The sequence below is a fragment of the Salmo trutta genome, chromosome 1, assembly GCF_901001165.1.
Source record: "Salmo trutta chromosome 1, fSalTru1.1, whole genome shotgun sequence".
Lineage (NCBI taxonomy): Eukaryota > Metazoa > Chordata > Actinopteri > Salmoniformes > Salmonidae > Salmo > Salmo trutta.
In genome coordinates, this window is record NC_042957.1 from 80,197,297 (window position 1) to 80,224,524 (window position 27,228).

General features: G+C 40.8%; 1 protein-coding gene across 4 annotated transcripts in view; it reads right to left on the minus strand.

Annotated features, from left to right (window-relative positions):
• LOC115149495 (myosin-11-like) overlaps nt 1-27,228 on the minus strand; it is a 66,798-nt gene that overhangs the window by 24,247 nt on the left and 15,323 nt on the right. For 2 of the 4 annotated variants that reach the window (XM_029694265.1, XM_029693435.1), the window contains 22 exons: nt 23,857-23,920; nt 23,467-23,565; nt 22,606-22,749; nt 21,535-21,630; nt 20,269-20,387; nt 11,120-11,272; nt 8,157-8,330; nt 7,730-7,903; nt 6,918-7,032; nt 6,398-6,591; nt 6,154-6,275; nt 5,953-6,022; nt 4,908-5,068; nt 4,653-4,761; nt 4,302-4,433; nt 3,652-3,858; nt 2,547-2,684; nt 2,156-2,279; nt 1,721-1,892; nt 1,456-1,523; nt 841-985; nt 110-254 (listed from right to left, as the gene is read on the minus strand). In XM_029694265.1, the coding sequence (XP_029550125.1) occupies nt 110-254; nt 841-985; nt 1,456-1,523; nt 1,721-1,892; nt 2,156-2,279; nt 2,547-2,684; nt 3,652-3,858; nt 4,302-4,433; nt 4,653-4,761; nt 4,908-5,068; nt 5,953-6,022; nt 6,154-6,275; nt 6,398-6,591; nt 6,918-7,032; nt 7,730-7,903; nt 8,157-8,330; nt 11,120-11,272; nt 20,269-20,387; nt 21,535-21,630; nt 22,606-22,749; nt 23,467-23,565; nt 23,857-23,920 (2,925 nt within the window). Of the gene's footprint in view, nt 1-109; nt 255-840; nt 986-1,455; nt 1,524-1,720; nt 1,893-2,155; nt 2,280-2,546; nt 2,685-3,651; nt 3,859-4,301; nt 4,434-4,652; nt 4,762-4,907; nt 5,069-5,952; nt 6,023-6,153; nt 6,276-6,397; nt 6,592-6,917; nt 7,033-7,729; nt 7,904-8,156; nt 8,331-11,119; nt 11,273-20,268; nt 20,388-21,534; nt 21,631-22,253; nt 22,311-22,605; nt 22,750-23,466; nt 23,566-23,856; nt 25,520-27,228 lie in introns of those variants that run through there. The other 2 variants (XM_029692658.1, XM_029695123.1) reach the window with 2 other exon arrangements.

Sequence of the window (27,228 nt, forward strand, 5' to 3'; positions counted from 1 at the left end):
TGTGTGTGTGTGTGTGTGTGTGTGTGTGTGTGTGTGTGTGTGTGTGTGTGTGTGTGTGTGTGTGTGTGTGTGTGTGTGTTCCCATGCAGGCGTCAGGTGTGTGTGTTACCCTCTTGGCTTGCTCCAGTTGTTCAGACAGTCCCTCAACAGTCTGTGTGTGTTTCTGTCTCATCTCCTGAACCTGAGCTTCATGGTTCCTCCCTTCCTCCTCCATCACCTTCTTCAACATGGCTACCTCCTGCTCTCGCTTCGCCCTGGAGAACACAACACACAGCAACCATCAGTGTGTGTGTCCCAATTGGAACCGTACCGTAGTTCCTGCTGTGCAGCGATAGTATCCAGTGGGTCCTCTAGAGGTCAAACTGAGTCCGTATGGTCAGGATGTGGTGTCCTCTAGAGGTCAAACTGAGTCCGTATGGTCAGGATGTGGTGTCCTCTAGAGGTCAAACTGAGTCCGTATGGTCAGGATGTGGTGTCCTCTAGAGGTCAAACTGAGACCGTATGGTCAGGATGTGGTGTCCTCTAGAGGTCAAACTGAGACCGTATGGTCAGGATGTGGTGTCCTCTAGAGGTCAAACTGAGACCGTATTGTCAGGATGTGGTGTCCTCTAGAGGTCAAACTGAGACCGTATGGTCAGGATGTGGTGTCCTCTAGAGGTCAAACTGAGACCGTATGGTCAGGATGTGGTGTCCTCTAGAGGTCAAACTGAGACCGTATTGTCAGGATGTGGTGTCCTCTAGAGGTCAAACTGAGACGGTATTGTCAGGATGTGGTGTCCTCTAGAGGTCAAACTGAGACCGTATTGTCAGGATGTGGTGATGACCGTGACTTGACCGTACCGTAGCTCCTGCTGTGCGGCGGTGGTATCCAGAGTGTCTTCCAGCTCAGACCTCAGAGCATTCAGCTCCTCTCCCAGGTCTCTACAGGCTGCATCAGCCTTCCTCCTGGCAGCCCCCTCTGACTCCAGGTCCTCCTGGATCTCACCTATTTATCACACACACACACACGCACACACACGCACACACACGCACACACACACCTATTCCTCATGTAGTGCACTACCTTTGAGCAGGTTAGTGTTTTTCATCATGGATGTTGTTCTGGAGGCAGTTCTGCAGAGTGGTCACTAGCTGGCACAGCCACAAAGTCATAACGTCTGACTTTAAACCTAACCTTAACCCTAACCTTAACCACACTGCTAACCTTAATGCCTAACTTTAAATTAAGACCAAAAAGCTACATTTGTTTTCAGGAATTTTTACAATATAGACAATATAGACTTTGCAGCTTGCTCATCTAGCAGAAATCATTCAGTTCTGCCTCAAGTACGAGACTCATCCCAATAAACGCTCAGTTCTGCCTCAAGGACGAGACCTATCCCAATCAACGCCAACCTACTACTTTTGACCTGTGTGGGTGTCTTTTGGGACACCCTCCCTTGATATGGATCTCACCTAACAGCCCCTCCAGCTCCCTGACACGACGCACCGCCGCAACACAAGAGGCAGACTCCTCCTCCAACCTGACAGAGAGAGAGAGATTTAGGGCATGGGAAGTAATAGCTATGCTATGTGTGTAGATATGCCCAATAATGGTTAAGATTGTCAAGGTACGGTCTCTCTCAACTCTTTAACTATTTGTCAAGTGTGTTTATATATTCCTGGATAATAAAGCTACTGATTGAAGATAGTTCATCACTGATGATCTGGGATTGATTACCTGGCCTGTGTGGCCAGTAGCTCCTCCTCCTTGGCGGCGAGCTGTGCTCTGAGCTCGGCTATCTGGGCCTGCAGGTCGGCCAGCTGCTCCTGGAGATCAGCCAGCTCCGTCTCCAGCTTCCTCTTGGCCTTCTCCACATCCTGCCTGCCCTTCTCCTCCTTCTTCATACGCACTGAGGAAGAGGAGGAGGTGGAGGAGGAAGAGGAAGAGGGAAAGGAATCGTCATCATCATCATCGTCTATAGCAGAGGTAGACTGATGCATTCTTGGAGAGTGTGTAAGCTTTGTTCAGCTTTATCCCAGTCCTAACACACCAGATTCAACCAATTAAGGTCTTAATGAAAGACAATAATTGACTGATTACTGACTGACTGAATGACTGATTGATGCCAGGGGTGAGGGGTCAGGGGTTAGAGGTCAGAGGTGAGTAACTCACCCTCCAGGTCTGAGATCATAGACTCGTGTTTGTTCTTCAGCTTGGTCAGGTTCTTAGACTTCTCCTCTTCCTCAGCCAGGTTAGAGCTGGAGTCTGCTATTCTCTCCTCCAACAGTTTACGCTCCTGAAGAACAACGGATAAAAGAGAGAAATGTCGGGGTTCAGAGGTGAGGGGTCAGGGACTGTACTACTCTCTCTTCCAACAGTTTAGGCTCCTGAAGAACAACACACAGCGAGGAGTAAGGTTAATCAGAGGTCAGAGGTGAGGGGTCAGGGACTGAGTGCTACATGCTCCTTCAACAGCTCACGTTGCTGAGGAACAGGAGATCAGTGGGTGGATGGGAGGGTGGGTGAATGGTGTTTATTGAGACAGGGGTGGAGAACAACATACCTTGAGTAGTTTGTTATTCTGGTCCTCCATGATGAGAACGTCCTCCTCCAGTTTCTTGACCTTCCCCTCAACAGTCACCTTCTCCAGCTGCAGCTTCTGACGAGAGTCCTCTTCCTCTGACAGGTGGGCCTCCATGGCCTAATACACAGAGAGAAGAAAGGGATGAAGAGAGAAAGAGAAAAGAGAGAGAGAGGGACAGGGATGCGAGATAAATAAGATGAGAGATGATCCACAACAAGGCCTCCACCTGACCCACAACAGGGCCTCCACCTGATCCACAACAGGGCCTCCACATGATCCACAACAGGGCCTCCACATGATCCACAACAAGGCCTCCACATGATCCACAACAGGGCCTCCACATGATCCACAACAGGGCCTCCACATGATCCACAACAGGGCCTCCACATGATCCACAACAGGGCCTCCACATGATCCACAACAGGGCCTCCACATGACCCACAACAGGGCCTCCACATGATCCACAACAGGGCCTCCACATGATCCACAACAGGGCCTCCACATGATCCACAACAGGGCCTCCACATGATCCACAACAGGACCTCCACCTGACCCACAACAGGTCCTCCACCTGACCCACAACAGGACCTCCACATGATCCACAACAGGACCTCCACATGATCCACAACAGGACCTCCACATGATCCACAACAGGACCTCCACATGATCCACAACAGGTCCTCCACCTGACCCACAACAGGACCTCCACATGATCCACAACAGGGCCTCCACATGATCCACAACAGGACCTCCACATGACCCACAACAGGACCTCCACCTGACCCACAACAGGGCCTCCACCTGATCCACAACAGGGCCTTACATCTATACCAGTCTATGGATAAGGACACAGTGCAGTCAATCCACCATCTACTAACTTCAGCATTTTCCAACCAGAAACCAATGGAAGTCAATGTACCCGGTAATATCGATATTAGCATTTCATACATTTCATGCCAAAGTTTCTGAAAGGGATTGAGTCGGTTTGACGCTTCTTTGAAATGATTTTGTCCATTTTGACATCATCACTGATATACCATAGTTGAAAAGGTCATCGCTCGGTAGCCATTTTGGATCTGCCCACCTGTAGTTGCTGCTGCATGTCCTTCCTCTCCTGCTGCAGCTGTGTGGCTCTCTCCTCCTCCTCCTCCAGCCGCGACTCCATCTCATGGAGCACCTCCTCCAGCTCCTGCTTCTTGACCTCCAGACGAAGCCTCATCTCCTCTGCCTCAGCATACAACTCTGTCTCCGCCTGAAGCTTCTGCTCCAGTTTAGCTCGCTCCTCTACTACCTAGAGAGAGAGAGAGTCTCCACTTTACCTGTGTGTGTGTGTGTGTGTGTGTGTGTGTGTGTCTCCACTTTACCTGTGTGTGTGTGTGTGTGTGTCTCCACCACACCTGTATGCGTGTGTGTGTCTCCACCTCACCTGTGTGTGTGTGTGTGTGTCTCCACCTCACCTGTGTGTGTGTGTGTGTGTCTCCACTTTACCTGTATGTGTGTGTGTGTCTCCACCTCACCTGTGTGTGTGTGTGTGTGTGTCTCCACTTTACCTGTATGTGTGTGTGTGTCCACTTTACCTGTATGTGTGTGTATGTGTGTGTGTGTCTCCACCTCACCTGTGTGTGTGTGTGTGTCTCCACCTCACCTGTATGTGTGTGTGTGTCTCCACCTCACCTGTGTGTGTGTGTGTGTCTCCACTTTACCTGTATGTGTGTGTGTGTGTCTCCACTTCACCTGTGTGTGTTTCTGGGAGATCTCCTTCAGTTCCACCTGGCTCTTCTGGGCCAGATCCTTGGCGGACTTCAGCTCCTCCTCCTTCTGACCCATTTCTTCTTCCTGTCGCGTCACCTGGAGGAGGGGCTTCACCTGCGGGACAACCAATCAAAGTTTACATAAGAGCTGATATCAAAACAAATCAACGAATCAAAACTACGATATACTCAACAAGTGATGGATGTGGCAGAACATCAACAACACTGGATAGGACAGATAACCATAAATCAAACACCTGTGTCTGTCTGTGTGTGTGTGTGTGTGTGTGTCTGTGTGTGTGTGTGTGTGTCTGTGTGTGTGTGTGATGTGTACCTTGGTGAAGAGTCTCCACCACTGCCAGTTCTTCAGGACCAGGTAGACAGCACAGTTCCTCTGAATCACCTTCATAGCGGTCAGCTGGGCCTGACGCTTACTAAACGCTCTGTGGACAGAAGTCACATCAGAGTGTGTCTGCTATCATGCTGTTGTGGGAGCGACTGGTAACGCTACCTCACGGGTGAAATGTGTCCATGTGTTCAGAGGGTCCCTGTGTGGAGCCCAGGCTGGAAGCAACACTGTTACACTAACTTGCGTGCCAGGAAGCTCCTAGCGTGGGCCTGGAAGGCGATGATGACCACAGTCAGTTTAATGTCCCTCTCCTCCTCCAGCTGGGCTAACACTCCTGTTCTGAAGAACATCTTACTCTGACCAATACGGAACAGATTAGGGTCCAGGTCCAGGTGCTTCATCTGGAGAGGAAGTCATAACACCTTCATCATGACACCTTTATCGTGACACCTTTATCGTGACACCTTTATCGTGACACCTTTATCGTAACACCTTTATCGTGACACCTTTATCGTGACACCTTTATCATGACACCTTTATCATGACACCTTTATCATGGCACCTTTATCGTAACACCTTTATCATGACACCTTTATCATGACACCTTTATCATGACACCTTTATCGTAACACCTTTATCATGACACCTTTATCGTGACACCTTTATCGTGACACCTTTATCGTGACACCTTTATCGTGACACCTTTCAAAACAAAGGTCCCTTTAGAATAACTCTTTACTTATCCAGAACTATGGTAGAAACATTTGTCCTATTTAGTTCATTGCTCAACTTTTGGTTTTCTAAAAAGTGCGGGTTCAAATGTGCCAAAAGGTTTTTAGGCTCAGTGACTGAATCAGTAAGATCAACTCAGACGTTTTAGTAAGATCAACTCAGACGTTTCAGTTAGATCAACTCAGACATTTTAGTAAGATCAACTCAGACGTTTCAGTAAGATCAACTCAGACGTTTCAGTTAGATCAACTCAGACGTTTCAGTAAGATCAACTCAGACGTTTCAGTAAGATCAACTCAGACGTTTCAGTAAGATCAACTCAGACGTTTCAGTAAGATCAACTCAGACGTTTCAGTAAGATCAACTCAGACGTTTCAGTAAGATCAACTCAGACGTTTCAGTAAGATCAACTCAGACGTTTCAGTTAGATCAACTAAGACGTTTCAGTTAGATCAACTCAGAAGTTTCAGTTAGATCAACTCAGACGTTTCAGTTAGATCAACTCAGACGTTTCAGTTAGATCAACTCAGACGTTTCAGTAAGATGAAATCACCATTAGTTGACAAGCCTGTTTCCCGTCCATGAAACCCTTTGGGATGCAGTTGGCTGCTAGGATCTCATAGCTACAAGAAGAAGAGGAAGAGGAAGAAGAGGAAGAAAGAGAGGAAGACAGAAGGAAGAGTACAAGTTGTTATATGATAACTACACAGACATAATCGTGGTTCCTTAACGTTGGTGTTAGAACATTCCTCACCGTTGTCGGAACTCTTGGAACACGATGCGGTTGGGGAAGCCCTGTCTGCAGATACGGATCCCTTCCAGAACCCCGTTACACCTCAACTGTTCCAGAACCAGGTTAGCATCCAGCTTCCCTGCCTACACACACACAGGAAGAATGAGGGAGAGAGAGATCACAGGTGACTCAAGAGAGAGGAGATGAATTGATGAAACATATAGAAATAGCTGTAGGGGTTCTGGGTAGGAGGATAGTGTCCTACCCTCTTCTCGTGGTTAGGGATGATACAGCGTATGAAGTTGGGCTGTGTGTTGTTCAGCGTGGTCATCAGTTTGCCCAGAGATTCCTTGTAGAGCTGGCCCACTGTCCTGAACATGCCCTTCTTAGACTTGGTGGCGCTGGGGGCCGAGCTCTCTGACATCTTAGTAATGGTCTCTAGACCCACCACATGGTCCACTGGAAACAGAACAAGGATTATTCATGACCACTGAGAAGAAAGGCTGGGGGGGGGGGGAAGGTGAGAGGCAGGGAGAAAGAGGAGGAGATGAAAGAGGGAGAAGAACAAGTGACAGACAAGAAGGAGAGACAGTAGAATACTGATGAATACTGATGGGAGAACAGTAAAGTGAATTGGTAGTATACCAACTGTGCTTGCATCCTAAATAGGACCCTATTCCTGATTTACTATAGTGCACTACTTTTGACCAGAGTGCTATGGGCCTGGTCTAACGTGGTGCCCCATTCAGGGAACAGGGTGCCATTTTGGGACGCATGTGGCTCACCATCCTTCCAGAGGTCCTGTATGAAGGGGTTGGATGAGTTGTTGAGGAGAGCCGTCACGTTGTCATTCAGAGGGTCCATGTTCTTAGTCAGCCAGTTGGCTCCGTTGTAGTCCACCTATAACACAACCCCAACATAACCACAACACAACCATGTTCTTAGTCAGCTAGTTGGCCCCGTTGTAGTCCACCTATAACACAACCACAATACAACAACAACACAACCATAACACAACCATGTTCTTAGTCAGCCAGTTGGCTCCGTTGTAGTCCACCTATAACACAACCACAATACAACCATAACACAACCATAACACAACCATAACATAACATAACCACAACATAACCATAACATAACCATGTTCTTAGTCAGCCAGTTGGCTCCGTTGTAGTCCACCTATAACACAACCACAATACAACCATAACACAACCATAACACAACCATAACATAACATAACCACAACATAACCATAACATAACCATGTTCTTAGTCAGCCAGTTGGCTCCGTTGTAGTCCACCTATAACACAACCACAATACAACCATAACACAACCATAACATAACATAACCACAACATAACCACAACATAACCATGTTATTAATCAGCCAGCTGGCCCCGTTGTAGTCCACCTATAACACAACCACAATACAACCACAACACAACCATAACACAACCACAACACAACATAACCACAACACAGCCATGTTATTAATCAGCCAGCTGGCACCATTGTAGTCCACCTACATATAATATAATCTCACCTTGCCGGCGTGGTGGAGAACTCTTCAGACAGAAACATATAATATAATCTCACCTTGCCGGCGTAGTGGAGAACAGAGAAGGCAGTCTTGTCTTTGAGTGATTTGGGTTTGGAGAACTTGCAGTGGGTTGTGTGTGTGTTCATCAGCTTCTCAACGAAGGACAGGTCTGTGGCTTTAGGGAACCAGCACTCCTCATCCAACAGAGCCAAGATACCTGGAGGATTGTTCTAGAAGGGTGGGGGGAGGGGTCAGCTTTAGGGAACCAGCTGTGTGTGCATTGATGTAGGTCCAATGTGTACAGTATGTGTGTGTGTGTGTGTCTCCGTGTGTGTGTGTGTGTGTGTGTGTGTGTGTGTGTGTGTGTATGTGTGTGTGAGAGTGTCTCCGTGTGTGTGAGTGTCTCTATGTGTGTGTGTGTGTGTGTGTGTGTGTGTGTGTGTGTGTGTGTGTGTGTGTGTGTGTGTGTGTGGTGTGTGTTACCGGTCTCTCGATGAGCTCTATGCAGGGCTGCAGGTCCAGGCCGAAGTCTATGAAGGCCCAGTCGATCCCCTCTCTCTTGTACTCCTCCTGCTCCAGAATGAACATGGTGTGGTTGAACAGCTGCTGCAGACGCTCGTTGGTGTAGTTGATGCACAGCTGCTCAAACGAGTTGTCCTGAGGAGAAGGTACATAGTGGTTTACACAGAGCTACAGTACCGTGGTAGTTCCTGAGGAGAAGGAGGAGGTACATAGTGGTTTACACAGAGCTACAGTACCGTGGTAGTTCCTGAGGAGGAGGTACATAGTGGTTTACACAGAGCTACAGTACCGTGGTAGTTCCTGAGGAGAAGGTACATAGTGGTTTACACAGAGCTACAGTACCATGGTAGTTCCTGAGGAGAAGGTACATAGTGGTTTACACAGAGCTACAGTACCGTGGTAGTTCCTGAGGAGAAGTTACATAGTGGTTTACACAGAGCTACAGTACCGTGGTAGTTCCTGAGGAGAAGGAGGAGGTACATAGTGGTTTACACAGAGCTACAGTACCGTGGTAGTTCCTGAGGAGAAGGTACATAGTGATTTACACAGAGCTACAGTACCATGGTAGTTCCTGAGGAGAAGGAGGAGGTACATAGTGGTTTACACAGAGCTACAGTACCGTGGTAGTTCCTGAGGAGAAGGAGGTACATAGTGGTTTACACAGAGCTACAGTACCGTGGTAGTTCCTGAGGAGAAGGTACATAGTGGTTTACACAGAGCTACAGTACCGTGGTAGTTCCTGAGGAGAAGGAGGAGGTACATAGTGGTTTACACAGAGCTACAGTACCGTGGTAGTTCCTGAGGAGAAGGTACATAGTGGTTTACACAGAGCTACAGTACCATGGTAGTTCCTGAGGAGAAGGTACATAGTGGTTTACACAGAGCTACAGTACCGTGGTAGTTCCTGAGGAGAAGGAGGTACATAGTGGTTTACACAGAGCTACAGTACCGTGGTAGTTCCTGAGGAGAAGGTACATAGTGGTTTACACAGAGCTACAGTACCGTGGTAGTTCCTGAGGAGAAGGTACATAGTGGTTTACACAGAGCTACAGTACCATGGTAGTTCCTGAGGAGAAGGTACATAGTGGTTTACACAGAGCTACAGTACCGTGGTAGTTCCTGAGGAGAAGGAGGAGGTACATAGTGGTTTACACAGAGCTACAGTACCGTGGTAGTTCCTGAGGAGGAGGTACATAGTGGTTTACACAGAGCTACAGTACCGTGGTAGTTCCTGAGGAGAAGGTACATAGTGGTTTACACAGAGCTACAGTACCGTGGTAGTTCCTGAGGAGAAGGAGGTACATAGTGGTTTACACAGAGCTACAGTACCGTGGTAGTTCCTGAGGAGAAGGTACATAGTGGTTTACACAGAGCTACAGTACCGTGGTAGTTCCTGAGGAGAAGGAGGAGGTACATAGTGGTTTACACAGAGCTACAGTACCGTGGTAGTTCCTGAGGAGAAGGAGGTACATAGTGGTTTACACAGAGCTACAGTACCGTGGTAGTTCCTGAGGAGAAGTTACATAGTGGTTTACACAGAGCTACAGTATCGTGGTAGTTCCTGAGGAGGAGGTACATAGTGGTTTACACAGAGCTACAGTACCATGGTAGTTCCTGAGGAGAAGGTACATAGTGGTTTACACAGAGCTACAGTACCGTGGTAGTTCCTGAGGAGAAGGTACATAGTGGTTTACACAGAGCTACAGTACCGTGGTAGTTCCTGAGGAGAAGAAGGTACATAGTGGTTTACACAGAGCTACAGTACCGTGGTAGTTCCTGAGGAGAAGGTACATAGTGGTTTACACAGAGCTACAGTACCGTGGTAGTTCCTGAGGAGAAGGAGGTACATAGTGGTTTACACAGAGCTACAGTACCATGGTAGTTCCTGAGGAGAAGGTACATAGTGGTTTACACAGAGCTACAGTACCGTGGTAGTTCCTGAGGAGAAGGAGGTACATAGTGGTTTACACAGAGCTACAGTACCGTGGTAGTTCCTGAGAAGGAGGTACATAGTGGTTTACACAGAGCTACAGTATCGTGGTAGTTCCTGAGGAGGAGGTACATAGTGGTTTACACAGAGCTACAGTACCGTGGTAGTTCCTGAGGAGAAGGTACATAGTGGTTTACACAGAGCTACAGTACCGTGGTAGTTCCTGAGGAGAAGGTACATAGTGGTTTACACAGAGCTACAGTACCGTGGTAGTTCCTGAGGAGAAGGAGGTACATAGTGATTTACACAGAGCTACAGTACCGTGGTAGTTCCTGAGGAGAAGTTACATAGTGGTTTACACAGAGCTACAGTACCGTGGTAGTTCCTGAGGAGAAGTTACATAGTGGTTTACACAGAGCTACAGTACCGTGGTAGTTCCTGAGGAGAAGTTACATAGTGATTTACACAGAGCTACAGTACCGTGGTAGTTCCTGAGGAGAAGTTACATAGTGATTTACACAGAGCTACAGTACCGTGGTAGTTCCTGAGGAAGGGAGATGGGAGAGATGGATGTGAACATAGAGGTACTTCTCACGTCATAGTCCTGTACATCAGGTCTGAATCCCAAATTACATCCTATTCCCTATTTAGTGCACTACTTTGACCAGGGCCCGTAGGGATGTTTTTAATTGTGGGATAATAATAATCATAGTAGGAAATGTTCTGGGGGAAATGTCCCTTTTGGGAGGTAGATGGGGCTCCCAAATCGCTACGTCTACCCATTTTAAATGGGTTCAATTTCAGTCATTTAGCAGATGCTCGTATCCAGAGTGAATTACAGTAGTGGGTGCATCATTCTCTTTTACCGGTCCTCCATGGGAATCGAACCCACAACCTTGGCGTTGCAATGCGCCATGAGCTACCAACTGGCCTCACGGGACCCCTGCTGAATTCCTTTCTCTGTCAACTTAAAGATGATGCTCCTCAATCTCACCTCAAAGATTTCAAAGCCAGCGATGTCTAGGATCCCCAGGAATGATGCTCCTTTACGTTTGGCTTTATCCAGAGTCTTATTCACCCTAGCCAGGATCCACCTGAACAACCGCTCATACATGGCCTTCGCTAGGGCCTCGATGGCAAAGTCAGCCTGGGGGAGAAGGAGAGGGAGCGGAAGGAGAGGGAGGGGGAGAAGGAGAGGGAGGGGGAGGGGAGAGGGAGGGGGAGAAGGAGCGGGAGGGGAGGGGAGAGGGAGGGGGAGAAGGAGAGGGGGCGGAAGGGGAGAGGGAGAAGGAGAGGGGAGAAGGAGAGGGAGAGAGAGGGGAGAGGGAGGGGAGAAGGAGAGGGAGCGGGAGGGGAGAAGGAGAGGGAGAGAGAGAGAGAGATAGAGAGACAGTGAGTGTGTGAACCGTCATCTTGTCTGCCTCCACGTACAGCCCTGTCTCTGACTAAAGCTTCTCCTGGAGAAAGGCTATGTACTGTAACTACTTATGCTTCAGATATATTATATGTTGCCAGGTCTCTGTTGAAAATAAGATGAAACTTTTAACTGAACATGTGAGAGGAAGGTATTGTATCTAGAATAGAATAGAGTAGAATACAATAGACTAGAGAATAATAAAATACAGTAGAGTTTAATAGAGTAGAGTAGAGTAGAGTAGAATAGAATAGAGTAGAGTAGAATAGAGTAGAGTAGAGTAGAATAGAGTAGAGTAGAATAGAGTAGAATAGAGTAGAGTAGAGTAGAGTAGAGTAGAGTAGAATAGAATAGAGTAGAGTAGAATAGAATAGAGTAGATTAGAGTAGAGTAGAGTAGAGTAGAGTAGAGTAGAGTAGAATAGAATAGAGTAGAGTAGAATAGAATAGAGTAGAGTAGAATAGAGTAGAATAGAGTAGAGTAGAGTAGAATAGAGTAGAGTAGAGTAGAATAGAGTAGAGTAGAATAGAGTAGAGTAGAATAGAGTAGAATAGAGTAGAGTAGAGTAGAGTAGAGTAGAATAGAGTAGAGTAGAATAGAGTAGAATAGAATAGAGTAGAGTAGAATAGAGTAGAGTAGAGTAGAGTAGAGTAGAGTAGAGTAGAATAGAGTAGAATAGAGTAGAATAGAATAGAATAGAATAGAGTAGAGTAGAGTAGAATAGAGTAGAATAGAGTAGAGTAGAGTAGAGTAGAGTAGAATAGAGTAGAGTAGAATAGAATAGAATAGAGTAGAGTAGAGTAGAATAGAGTAGAATAGAATAGAATAGAGTAGAATAGAGTAGAGTAGAATAGAGTAGAACAGAATAGAGTATAATAGAGTAGAGTAGAGTAGAGTAGAGTAGAATAGAGTAGAGTAGAATAGAATAGAGTAGAGTAGAGTAGAGTAGAGTAGAGTAGAATAGAATAGAGTAGAATAGAGTAGAATAGAGTAGAGTAGAGTAGAGTAGAATAGAATAGAGTAGAGTAGAGTAGAGTAGAGTAGAATAGAGTAGAATAGAGTAGAGTAGAGTAGAATAGAGTAGAGTAGAGTAGAATAGAGTAGAGTAGAGTAGAGTAGAATAGAATAGAATAGAGTAGAATAGAGTAGAATAGAGTAGAGTTTAATAGAATAGAGTAGAATAGAATAGAGTAGAGTTTAATAGAATAGAGTAGAATAGAATAGAGTAGAGTTTAATAGAATAGAGTAGAATAGAATAGAGTAGAGTTTAATAGAGTAGAGTAGAGTAGAGTAGAATAGAGTAGAGTAGAATAGAGTAGAGTTTAATAGAGTAGAATAGAATAGAATAGAGTAGAGTTTAATAGAATAGAGTAGAATAGAATAGAGTAGAGTTTAATAGAGTAGAGTAGAGTAGAGTAGAGTAGAATAGAGTAGAGTAGAATAGAGTAGAATAGAATAGAGTAGAATAGAATAGAGTAGAGTAGAATAGAATAGAGTAGAATAGAGTAGAATAGAGTAGAATAGAGTAGAGTAGAATAGAGTAGAGTAGAGTAGAATAGAATAGAGTAGAGTAGAATAGAGTAGAGTAGAATAGAGTAGAATAGAGTAGAATAGAGTAGAGTAGAGTATAATAGAGTAGAGTAGAGTAGAGTAGAGTAGAATAGAGTAGAATAGAGTAGAGTAGAATAGAGTAGAGTAGAGTAGAGTAGAGTAGAATAGAGTAGAGTAGAATAGAATAGAGTAGAGTAGAGTAGAGTAGAGTAGAATAGAGTAGAGTAGAATAGAGTAGAGTAGAGTAGAGTAGAGTAGAGTAGAATAGAATAGAGTAGAGTAGAGTAGAGTAGAGTAGAGTAGAGTAGAACAGAGTAGAGTAGAGTAGAATAGAGTAGAATAGAGTAGAATAGAATAGAGTAGAATAGAGTAGAATAGAATAGAGTAGAATAGAATAGAGTAGAGTAGAGTAGAATAGAATAGAGTAGAGTAGAATAGAGTAGAATAGAGTAGAGTAGAATAGAGTAGAGTAGAGTAGAATAGAGTAGAGTAGAGTAGAGTAGAATAGAGTAGAGTAGAATAGAGTAGAATAGAGTAGAGTAGAATAGAGTAGAATAGAGTAGAATAGAGTAGAGTAGAATAGAGTAGAGTAGAATAGAGTAGAATAGAGTAGAGTAGAGTAGAGTAGAATAGAATAGAGTAGAGTAGAATAGAGTAGAGTAGAATAGAGTAGAAAAGAGTAGAATAGAGTAGAGTAGAGTAGAGTAGAGTAGAGTAGAGTAGAGTAGAATAGAGTAGAATAGAGTAGAATAGAATAGAGTAGAGTAGAGTAGAGTAGAGTAGAGTAGAGTAGAACAGAGTAGAGTAGAGTAGAGTAGAGTAGAATAGAGTAGAATAGAGTAGAGTAGAATAGAGTAGAATAGCGTAGAGTAGAATAGAGTAGAGTAGAGTAGAGTAGAGTAGAATAGAGTAGAATAGAGTAGAATAGAGTAGAATAGAGTAGAGTAGAGTAGAGTAGAATAGAGTAGAATAGCGTAGAGTAGAATAGAGTAGAGTAGAGTAGAATAGAGTAGAATAGAGTAGAATAGAGTAGAGTAGAGTAGAGTAGAGTAGAATAGAGTAGAGTAGAGTAGAGTAGAATAGAGTAGAATAGAGTAGAGTAGAATAGAGTAGAATAGAGTAGAGTAGAGTAGAGTAGAGTAGAATAGAGTAGAGTAGATTAGAGTAGAATAGAGTAGAGTAGAGTAGAACAGAGTAGAATAGAGTAGAGTAGAGTAGAGTAGAGTAGAATAGAGTAGAGTAGATTAGAGTAGAATAGAGTAGAGTAGAGTAGAACAGAGTAGAATAGAGTAGAATAGAGTAGAATAGAGTAGAGTAGAGTAGAATAGAGTAGAATAGAGTAGAGTAGAGTAGAACAGAGTAGAATAGAGTAGAGTTGAATAGAGTAGAGTAGAATATAATAGATTAGAGTAGAGTAGAGTAGAGTAGAGTTTAATAGAGTAGAGTAGAGTAGAGTAGAGTAGAGTTTAATAGAGTAGAGTAGAGTAGAGTAGAGTAGAGCAGAGTAGAATAGAGTAGAATAGAGTAGAGTTTAACAGAGTAGAGTAGAGTAGAGTAGAGTAGAGTAGAATAGAGTAGAGTTTAACAGAGTAGAGTAGAGTAGAGTAGAGTAGAGTAGAATAGAGTAGAGTTTAATAGAGTAGAGTAGAGTAGAGTAGAGTAGAGTAGAGCAGAGTAGAATAGAGTAGAGTAGAGTAGAGTAGAATAGAGTAGAATAGAGTAGAGTAGAGTAGAACAGAGTAGAGTAGAGTAGAGTAGAGTAGAGTAGAGTAGAGTAGAATAGAGTAGAGTAGAACAGAGTAGAGTAGAGTAGAATAGAGTAGAGTAGAGTAGAATAGAATAGAGTAGAGTAGAATAGAATAGAACATAATAGAGTAGAATAGAACATAATAGAGTAGAATAGAGTAGAATAGAATATAATAGAGTAGAATGGAACATAATAGAGTAGAATAGAGTAGAATAGAGTAGAATAGAATATAATAGAGTAGAATAGAGTAGAATAGAACATAATAGAGTAGAATAGAGTAGAATAGAGTAGAATAGAGTAGAATAGAACATAATAGAGTAGAATAGAACATAATAGAACATAATAGAGTAGAATAGAACATAATAGAGTAGAATAGAGTAGAATAGAACATAATAGACTAGAATAGAGTAGAATAGAACATAATAGAGTAGAATAGAGTAGAATAGAACATAATAGAGTAGAATAGAACATAATAGAGTAGAATAGAGTAGAATAGAACATAATAGAATAGAGTAGAATAGAACATAATAGAATAGAGTAGAATAGAACATAATAGAGTAGAATAGAGTAGAATAGAACATAATAGAGTAGAATAGAGTAGAATAGAACATAATAGAGTAGAATAGAACATATTAGAGTAGAATAGAACATAATAGAGTAGAATAGAACATAATAGAGTAGAATAGAACATAATAGAGTAGAATAGAACATATTAGAGTAGAATAGAACATAATAGAGTAGAATAGAGTAGAATAGAACATAATAGAACATAATAGAGTAGAATAGAACATAATAGAGTAGAATAGAACATAATAGAGTAGAATAGAGTAGAATATAATATAATAGAACATAATAGAGTAGAATAGAACATAATAGAGTAGAATAGAGTAGAATAGAACATAATAGAGTAGAATAGAACATAATAGAGTAGAATAGAACATATTAGAGTAGAATAGAAAATAATAGAGTAGAATAGAGTAGAATAGAATATAATAGAACATAATAGAGTAGAATAGAACATAATAGAGTAGAATAGAGTAGAATAGAACATAATAGAGTAGAATAGAACATAATAGAGTAGAATAGAGTAGAATAGAACATAATAGAGTAGATTAGAACATAATAGAACATAGAGTAGAATAGAACATAATAGAGTAGAATAGAGTAGAATAGAACATAATAGAGTAGAATATAGTAGAATAGAACATAATAGAGTAGAATAGAGTAGAATAGAACATAATAGACTAGAATAGAGTAGAATAGAGTAGAATAGAGTAGAATAGAACATAATAGAGTAGAATAGAGTAGAATAGAACATAATAGACTAGAATAGAGTAGAATAGAACATAATAGAGTAGAATAGGCTAGAATAGAACATAATAGAGTAGAATAGAGTAGAATAGAACATAATAGAGTAGAATATAGTAGAATAGAACATAATAGAGTAGAATAGAGTAGAATAGAACATAATAGAGTAGAATAGAGTAGAATAGAACATAATAGAGTAGAATAGAATAGAACATAATAGAGTAGAATAGAACATAATAGACTAGAATAGAGTAGAATAGAGCATAATAGAGTAGAATAGAAGTAGAATAGCGTAGAATAGAACATAATAGAGTAGAATAGAACATAATAGTAGTAGATAGAACATAAGACTAGAATAGAACATAATAGAGTAGAATAGAGTAGAATAGAACATAATAGAGTAGAATAGAACATAATAGAGTAGAATAGAACATAATAGAGTAGAATAGAACATAATAGAGTAGAATAGAACATAATAGAGTAGAATAGAGTAGAATAGAACATAATAGACTAGAATAGAGTAGAATAGAACATAATAGAGTAGAATAGAGTAGAATAGAACATAATAGAGTAGAATAGAACATAATAGAGTAGAATAGAGTAGAATAGAACATAATAGAGTAGAATAGAACATAATAGACTAGAATAGAGTAGAATAGAGCATAATAGAGTAGAATAGAGTAGAATAGAACATAATAGAGTAGAATAGAACATAATAGAGTAGAATAGAACATAATAGACTAGAATAGAACATAATAGAGCAGAATAGAGTAGAATAGAACATAATAGAGTAGAATAGAACATAATAGAGTAGAATAGAACATAATAGAGTAGAATAGAACATAATAGAGTAGAATAGAGTAGAATAGAGTAGAATAGAGTAGAATAGAACATAATAGACTAGAATAGAGTAGAATAGAACATAATAGAGTAGAATAGAGTAGAATAGAGTAGAATAGAACATAATAGAGTAGAATAGAACACAATAGAGTAGAATAGAGTAGAATAGAACATAATAGACTAGAATAGAACATAATAGAGTAGAATAGAACATAATAGACTAGAATAGAGTAGAATAGAACATAATAGAGTAGAATAGAGTAGAATAGAACATAATAGAGTAGAATAGAACATAAGAGTAGAATAGAACATAATAGAGTAGAATAGAACATAAGAGTAGAATAGAACATAATAGACTAGAATAGAGTAGAATAGAACATAATAGAGTAGAATAGAACATAATAGAGTAGAATAGAGTAGAATAGAACATAATAGAGCAGAATAGAACATAATAGAGTAGAATAGAACATAATAGAGTAGAATAGAGTAGAATAGAGTAGAATAGATTAGAATAGAACATAATAGAACATAATAGAGTAGAATAGAGTAGAATAGAGTAGAATAGAGTAGAATAGAACATAATAGAACATAATAGAGTAGAATAGAGTAGAATAGAGTAGAATAGAACATAATAGAACATAATAGAGTAGAATAGAGTAGAATAGAACATAATAGAACATAATAGACTAGAATAGAACATAATAGAGTAGAATAGAGTAGAATAGAGTAGAATAGAACATAATAGAGTAGAATAGAACATAATAGAGTAGAATAGAACATAAGAGTAGAATAGAACATAATAGAGTAGAATAGAGTAGAATAGAACATAATAGAGTAGAATAGAGTAGAATAGAGTAGAATAGAATACAACATAATAGAGTAGAATAGAACATAATAGAGTAGAATAGAGTAGAATAGAGTAGAATAGAACATAATAGAGTAGAATAGAACATAATAGAGTAGAATAGAACATAAGAGTAGAATAGAACATAATAGAGTAGAATAGAGTAGAATAGAACATAATAGAGTAGAATAGAGTAGAATAGAGTAGAATAGAATACAACATAATAGAGTAGAATAGAACATAATAGAGTAGAATAGAGTAGAATAGAACATAATAGACTAGAATAGAACATAATAGAGTAGAATAGAACATAATAGAGTAGAATAGAGTAGAATAGAACATAATAGAATAGAATAGAGTAGAGTAGAATAGAACATAATAGACTAGAATAGAGTAGAATAGAACATAATAGAGTAGAATAGAACATAATAGACTAGAATAGAGTAGAATAGAACATAATAGAGTAGAATAGAGTAGAATAGAGTAGAATAGAACATAATAGAGTAGAATAGAACATAATAGAGTAGAATAGAACATAAGAGTAGAATAGAACATAATAGAGTAGAATAGAACATAATAGAGTAGAATAGACTAGAATAGAGTAGAATAGAACATAATAGAGTAGAATAGAGCAGAATAGAACATAATAGAGTAGAATAGAACATAATAGACTAGAATAGAACATAAGAGTAGAATAGAACATAATAGAGTAGAATAGAACATAATAGACTAGAATAGAGTAGAATAGAACATAATAGAGTAGAATAGAACATAAGAGTAGAATAGAACATAATAGAGTAGAATAGAACATAATAGACTAGAATAGAGTAGAATAGAACATAATAGAGTAGAATAGAACATAATAGAGTAGAATAGAACATAATAGAGTAGAATAGAACATAATAGAACATAATAGAGTAGAATAGAACATAATAGACTAGAATAGAGTAGAATAGAACATAATAGAGTAGAATAGAGCAGAATAGAACATAATAGACTAGAATAGAGTAGAATAGAACATCATAGAGTAGAATAGAGTAGAATAGAACATCATAGAGTAGAATAGAGTAGAATAGAACATCATAGAGTAGAATAGAGTAGAATAGAACATCATAGAGTAGAATAGAGTAGAATAGAATAGAGTAGAATAGAACATAATATAGTAGAATAGAACATAATAGAGTAGAATAGAACATAATAGAGTAGAATAGAGTAGAATAGAACATAATAGAGTAGAATAGAACATAATAGAGTAGAATAGAGTAGAATAGAACATAATAGAGTAGAATAGAGTAGAATAGAACATAATAGAGTAGAATAGAGTAGAATAGAACATATTAGAGTAGAATAGAACATAATAGAGTAGAATAGAGTAGAATAGAACATATTAGAGTAGAATAGAACATAATAGAGTAGAATAGAGTAGAATAGAACATAATAGAACATAATAGAGTAGAATAGAGTAGAATAGAACATAATAGAGTAGAATAGAGTAGAATAGAACATCATAGAGTAGAATAGAGTAGAATAGAACATCATAGAGTAGAATAGAGTAGAATAGAACATCATAGAGTAGAATAGAGTAGAATAGAACATCATAGAGTAGAATAGAGTAGAATAGAATAGAGTAGAATAGAACATAATATAGTAGAATAGAACATAATAGAGTAGAATAGAACATAATAGAGTAGAATAGAGTAGAATAGAACATAATAGAGTAGAATAGAACATAATAGAGTAGAATAGAGTAGAATAGAACATAATAGAGTAGAATAGAGTAGAATAGAACATAATAGAGTAGAATAGAACATAATAGAGTAGAATAGAGTAGAATAGAACATATTAGAGTAGAATAGAACATAATAGAGTAGAATAGAGTAGAATAGAACATCATAGAGTAGAATAGAGTAGAATAGAACATCATAGAGTAGAATAGAGTAGAATAGAACATAATAGAACATAATAGAGTAGAATAGAGTAGAATAGAACATAATAGAGTAGAATAGAGTAGAATAGAACATAATAGAGTAGAATAGAGTAGAATAGAACATAATAGAGTAGAATAGAGTAGAATAGAACATCATAGAGTAGAATAGAGTAGAATAGAACATCATAGAGTAGAATAGAGTAGAATAGAACATCATAGAGTAGAATAGAGTAGAATAGAACATAATAGAGTAGAATAGAGTAGAATAGAACATAATAGAGTAGAATAGAACATAATAGAGTAGAATAGAGTAGAATAGAACATAATAGAACATAATAGAGTAGAATATAGTAGAATAGAGTAGAATAGAACATAATAGAGTAGAATATAGTAGAATAGAACATAATAGAGTAGAATAGAGTAGAATAGAACATAATAGAGTAGAATATAGTAGAATAGAACATATTAGAGTAGAATATAGTAGAATAGATTAGAGTAGAGTAGAATAGTACCTGTTCCTTGGTCTGAGCCTTCTGCACCACCTCTCTGCCCACCTTGATGCGGGGGGTGAGGACGGAACGGGTGAAGTCTGTCACGTTGATACCCTGCAGGTGGCACACTTTCTGAGCCGCTGAAGAGAGAGAGAGAGAAGAGGGGGGGAGGAAGGGAGGCAAGAGAGAGAGGGGAGAGTGGGGAGGAAGAGAGAGAGAGAGAGAGAGAGAGAGAGAAGAGAAGAAAGGGAACAAGAGAGAGAAAGATTAGTCGTACTGCATGTTACCTGCTGTCTTTCTTACCTGTGTTAGTGGTATGTTACCTGCTGTCTTTCATACCTGTGTTAGTGGTATGCTACCTGTTGTCTTTCATACCTGTGTTAGTGGTATGCTACCTGTTGTCTTTCATACCTGTGTTAGTGGTATGTTACCTGCTGTCTTTCATACCTGTGTTAGTGGTATGTTACCTGTTGTCTTTCATACCTGTGTTAGTGGTATGTTACCTGTTGTCTTTCATACCTGTGTTAGTGGTATGCTACCTGTTGTCTTTCATACCTGTGTTAGTGGTATGTTACCTGCTGTCTTTCATACCTGTGTTAGTGGTATGTTACCTGTTGTCATTCATACCTGTGTTAGTGGTATGTTACCTGTTGTCTTTCTTACCTGTGTTAGTGGTATGTTACCTGTTGTCTTTCATACCTGTGTTAGTGGTATGTTACCTGTTGTCTTTCATACCTGTGCTTTCCTCTCTGTGTTAACTGTGCTAAATGTAAACTGTATTTTCAAGCTTGTGTTACTGTGAACAAACTCTGTTGTTACCTGTGTTGCTCCTACCTGTGTGATGTCATGTCTCACCTGTGTTTCTCCTACCTGTGTGATTTCATGTCTCACCTGTGTTGCTCCTACCTGTGTGATGTCATGTCTCACCTGTGTTGCTCCTACCTGTGTGATGTCATGTATCACATGTGCTGCTACTACCTGTGTGATGTCATGTATCACCTGTGTTGCTCCTACCTGTGTGATGTCATGTATCACATGTGCTTCTACTACCTGTGTGATGTCATGTATCACCTGTGTTGCTCCTACCTGTGTGATGTCATGTATCACATGTGCTGCTACTACCTGTGTGATGTCATGTCTCACCTGTGTTGCTCCTACCTGTGTGATATCATGTCTCACATGTGCTGCTACTACCTGTGTGATGTCATGTCTCACCTGTGTTGCTCCTACCTGTGTGATGTCATGTCTCACATGTGCTGCTACTACCTGTGTGATGTCATGTATCACCTGTGTTGTCGGGCATGGTGGCCTGCTCATTGTTCCTCTCCTTGTTGAACTTAATGTTCCCCAGCTGGAGCACAGTGGAGACCACCTTCATCATGCCTAGAGAGAGGAGAGGAGAGTGGGAGGAGAGAGAGAGACAGACATCACTGAGAGAGACAGCAGAAAGAGAGACAGCCCTACCCCTACCTATTCCCTCGTCCTCAAGAGAGATAGAACGAGAGAGAGAGAGAGAGAGAGAGAGAGAGAGACAGAGAGAGAGAGAGAGGAGAGAGAGGAGAGAGAGAGAGAGAGAGAGAGAGAGAGAGAGAGAGAGAGAGAGAGAATGACAGATGGACAGAGAAAGACAAAGTGAGGTGGAGAAAGAGAATGATAGACTAAAAGCCAGACAGCCCTCCTCTTCCCTCTAGTATCTATCCCCTGGTCCTCAGAGACAGCCCTCCTCTTCCCTCTAGTATCTATCCCCTGGTCCTCAGAGACAGCCCTCCTCTTCCCTCTAGTATCTATCCCCTGGTCCTCAGAGACAGCCCTCCTCTTCCCTCTAGTATCTATCCCCTGGTCCTCAGAGACAGCCCTCCTCTTCCCTCTAGTATCTATCCCCTGGTCCTCAGAGACAGCCCTCCCCTTCCCCCAGTACCTGTCCTATCGTCCTCAGAGACAGCCCTCCCCTTCCCCCAGTACCTGTCCCCTGGTCCTCAGAGACAGCCCTCCCCTTCCCCCAGTACCTGTCCTCTCGTCCTCAGAGACAGCCCTCCCCTTCCCCCAGTACCTGTTCTCTCGTCCTCAGAGACAGCCCTCCCCTTCCCCCAGTACCTGTCCCCTGGTCCTCAGAGACAGCCCTCCCCTTCCTCCAGTACCTGTCCTCTCGTCCTCAGAGACAGCCCTCCCCTTCCTCCAGTACCTGTCCTCTCGTCCTCAGAGACAGCCCTCCCCTTCCTCCAGTACCTGTCCTCTCGTCCTCAGAGACAGCCCTCCCCTTCCTCCAGTACCTGTCCTCTCGTCCTCAGAGACAGCCCTCCCCTTCCTCCAGTACCTGTCCCCTGGTCCTCAGAGACAGCCCTCCCCTTCCCCCAGTACCTGTCCTCTCGTCCTCAGAGAAACCCATGATCTCCATGGCCTCCAGTGTTTCTATGAACATCTCATCATCTTCCTGACCAGGCACCTCCACATGACCTGCCACCAGGAACCGGTAGTCCCCAAAATCCTCCAGTAACAGCTCCTCTATACAGGGACAGACAGGAGAGGAGGAGCTGTATGGTTTATACACTATATAATTAAACAATAAGGCCTGAGGAGGTGTGGCATATGGCCAATATACCACGGCTAAGGGCTGTTCTTATGCACAACGCAACGTGGAGTGCCTGGATACAGCCCTTAGCCGTGGTATATTGGCCATATACCACAAACCCCAGAGGTGCCTTATTGCTATTATAAACTGGTTGCCAATGTAATTAGAGCAGTAAAAATACATGCTTTGTCATACCCGTGGCATACGGTCTAATATACCATGGCTGTCAGCCAATCAGCATTCAGGGCTCAAACCACTCAGTTTATAATATTTATGACATTATTATAAACCGGGTAGTTTGTGTCCTGGATGCTGATTGGCTAAAAGCCGTGGTAGATCAGACATTATAAACTGGGTGGTTCCAGCCCTGAATGCTGAACGATACACACTGAAACCCCCCTGCAACAGCTTCTCTATATAGAGACACAAAGTTGTTTCAGACCTGTCCTTTAAATCAGCATAACTATCTAGGACAGGGGTGGGCTCGACCCAGAATTCTGAAATCCCGATGTGGCCCTCGAGACAAAATTATTGCCGACCCTTGATTTAGGAGAAACGACCAATCCTGGCCTGTCCATCCATCCATCCATCCATCCATCCATCCATCCATCCATCCATCCATCCATCATTCCATCTATCCATCTCCTCACCCTTTAGTTGGTCCTTTGCCCCGGCCACCATGTAGTAAAAGATATGGAAGGCTCTCTCTATCTTGGCTTGGCGGATACAGCGAGACTTCTCCAGCAGGTCTGGTGGACAGGGGAGGGTTAAAGACAAAAACCTCTGTGGTGCAGGAACAAGACACTGCATTTTACGTTGGGCCAGTTTCCCCCGACACACATGAAATATAAATATAAATTCTTAATTGAACATGCTTTTTAGTCCAGGACTAGGTTTAATCTGTGTCCGGGAAACTGTCCCTTTTGTGTGTTATAATATCTCCCAAATCTCTAAAAGATGAATTTGATAAACACTACAATACATCTCTATAAGGAGCCCAAAGTCTGTATATTTATAGAAAGTATATTTCATGAGGATACAGGTATCGATGTTGGCTCCAACGAGGAATCCGGTCACGTCAAAGTTGAGCTTAATAAACTTGCCCTGTGAGGAGAGATATGTAGGATACTGTATATGTGAGGGGAGATATGTAGGATACTGTATATGTGAGGAGAGATATGTAGGATACTGTATATGTGAGGGGAGATATGTAGGATACTGTATATATGAGGAGAGATATGTAGGATACTGTATATGTGAGGGGAGATATGTAGGATACTGTATATGTGAGGAGAGATATGTAGGATACTGTATATGTGAGGGGAGATATGTAGGATACTGTATATGTGAGGAGAGATATGTAGGATACTGTATAGGTGAGGAGAGATATGTAGGATACTGTATATGTGAGGAGAGATATGTAGGATATATGTGAGGGGAGATATGTAGGATACTGAATATGTGAGGGGAGATATGTAGGATACTGTATATGTGAGGGGAGATATGTAGGATACTGTATATGTGAGGGGAGATATGTAGGATACTGTATATGTGAGGAGAGATATGTAGGATACTGTATAGGTGAGGAGAGATATGTAGGATACTGTATAGGTGAGGAGAGATATGTAGGATACTGTATATGTGAGGGGAGATATGTAGGATACTGTATATGTGAGGAGAGATATGTAGGATACTGTATAGGTGAGGAGAGATATGTAGGATACTGTATAGGTGAGGAGAGATATGTAGGATACTGTATATGTGAGGAGAGATATGTAGGATACTGTATAGGTGAGGGGAGATATGTAGGATACTGTATATGTGAGGAGAGATATGTAGGATACTGTATATGTGAGGAGAGATATGTAGGATATATGTGAGGGGAGATATGTAGGATACTGTATAGGTGAGGAGAGATATGTAGGATACTGTATAGGTGAGGAGAGATATGTAGGATACTGTATAGGTGAGGAGAGATATGTAGGATACTGTATATGTGAGGGGAGATATGTAGGATACTGTATATGTGAGGAGAGATATGTAGGATACTGTATATGCGAGGAGAGATATGTAGGATACTGTATAGGTGAGGAGAGATATGTAGGATACTGTATATGTGAGGAGAGATATGTAGGATACTGTATAGGTGAGGAGAGATATGTAGGATACTGTATAGGTGAGGAGAGATATGTAGGATACTGTATAGGTGAGGAGAGATATGTAGGATACTGTATAGGTGAGGAGAGATATGTAGGATACTGTATATGTGAGGAGAGATATGTAGGATACTGTATAGGTGAGGAGAGATATGTAGGATACTGTATATGCGAGGAGAGATATGTAGGATACTGTATAGGTGAGGAGAGATATGTAGGATACTGTATATGTGAGGAGAGATATGTAGGATACTGTATAGGTGAGGAGAGATATGTAGGATACTGTATAGGTGAGGAGAGATATGTAGGATACTGTATATGTGAGGAGAGATATGTAGGATACTGTATAGGTGAGGAGAGATATGTAGGATACTGTATAGGTGAGGAGAGATATGTAGGATACTGTATAGGTGAGGAGAGATATGTAGGATACTGTATAGGTGAGGAGAGATATGTAGGATACTGTATAGGTGAGGAGAGATATGTAGGATATATGTGAGGGGAGATATGTAGGATACTGTATATGTGAGGACTGAGCTCTTGATAGATGTCATGATATCACTAAAATAGCAGTCTGTATTATAATAACAAGGAATAGCAGTCTGTATTATAATAACAAGGAATAGCAGTCTGTATTATAATAACAAGGAATAGCAGTCTGTATTATAATAACAAGGAATAGCAGTCTGTCCTCTAATAACAAGGAATAGCAGTCTGTATTATAATAACAAGGAATAGCAGTCTGTCCTCTAATAACAAGGAATAGCAGTCTGTATTATAATAACAAGGAATAGCAGTCTGTCCTCTAATAACAAGGAATAGCAGTCTGTATTATAATAACAAGGAATAGCAGTCTGTATTATAATAACAAGGAATAACAGTCTGTTTTATAATAACAAGGAATAGCAGTCTGTCCTCTAATAACAAGGAATAACAGTCTGTTTTATAATAACAAGGAATAGCAGTCTGTATTATAATAACAAGGAATAGCAGTCTGTATTATAATAACAAGGAATAGCAGTCTGTATTATAATAACAAGGAATAGCAGTCTGTATTATAATAACAAGGAATAACAGTCTGTTTTATAATAACAAGGAATAACAGTCTGTATTATAATAACAAGGAATAGCAGTCTGTCCTCTAATAACAAGGAATAGCAGTCTGTAATAGTGTCTGAGTGTGTAATAGTGTGTGTAATAGTGTCTGAGTGTGTAATAGTGTGTGAGTGTGTAATAGTGTGTGAGTGTGTAATAGTGTGTGAGTGTGTAATAGTGTGTGTAATAGTGTGTGTAATAGTGTCTGAGTGTGTAATAGTGTGTGTGTGTGTGTGTAATAGTGTGTGTAATAGTGTGTGAGTGTGTAATAGTGTCTGAGTGTGTAATAGTGTGTGAGTGTGTAATAGTGTGTGAGTGTGTAATAGTGTGTGAGTGTGTAATAGTGTCTGAGTGTGTAATAGTGTGTGAGTGTGTAATAGTGTGTGTAATAGTGTCTGAGTGTGTAATAGTGTGTGAGTGTGTAATAGTGTGTGAGTGTGTAATAGTGTGTGAGTGTGTAATAGTGTGTGAGTGTGTAATAGTGTCTGAGTGTGTAATAGTGTGTGAGTGTGTAATAGTGTGTGTAATAGTGTGTGAGTGTGTAATAGTGTGTGTAATAGTGTGTGAGTGTGTAATAGTGTCTGAGTGTGTAATAGTGTGTGTAATAGTGTGTGTGTGTGTAATAGTGTGTGAGTGTGTAATAGTGTCTGAGTGTGTAATAGTGTGTGAGTGTGTAATAGTGTGTGAGTGTGTAATAGTGTGTGTAATAGTGTGTGAGTGTGTAATAGTGTCTGAGTGTGTAATAGTGTCTGAGTGTGTGTAATAGTGTGTGTAATAGTGTGTGAGTGTGTAATAGTGTCTGAGTGTGTAATAGTGTCTGAGTGTGTGTAATAGTGTGTGAGTGTGTAATAGTGTGTGAGTGTGTAATAGTGTGTGTAATAGTGTCTGAGTGTGTAATAGTGTGTGAGTGTGTAATAGTGTGTGTAACAGTGTCTGAGTGTGTAATAGTGTGTGTAATAGTGTCTGAGTGTGTAATAGTGTGTGTAATAGTGTGTGAGTGTGTAATAGTGTGTGTAACAGTGTCTGAGTGTGTAATAGTGTGTGAGTGTGTAATAGTGTGTGAGTGTGTAATAGTGTCTGAGTGTGTAATAGTGTGTGTAACAGTGTCTGAGTGTGTAATAGTGTCTGAGTGTGTAATAGTGTGTGTAACAGTGTCTGAGT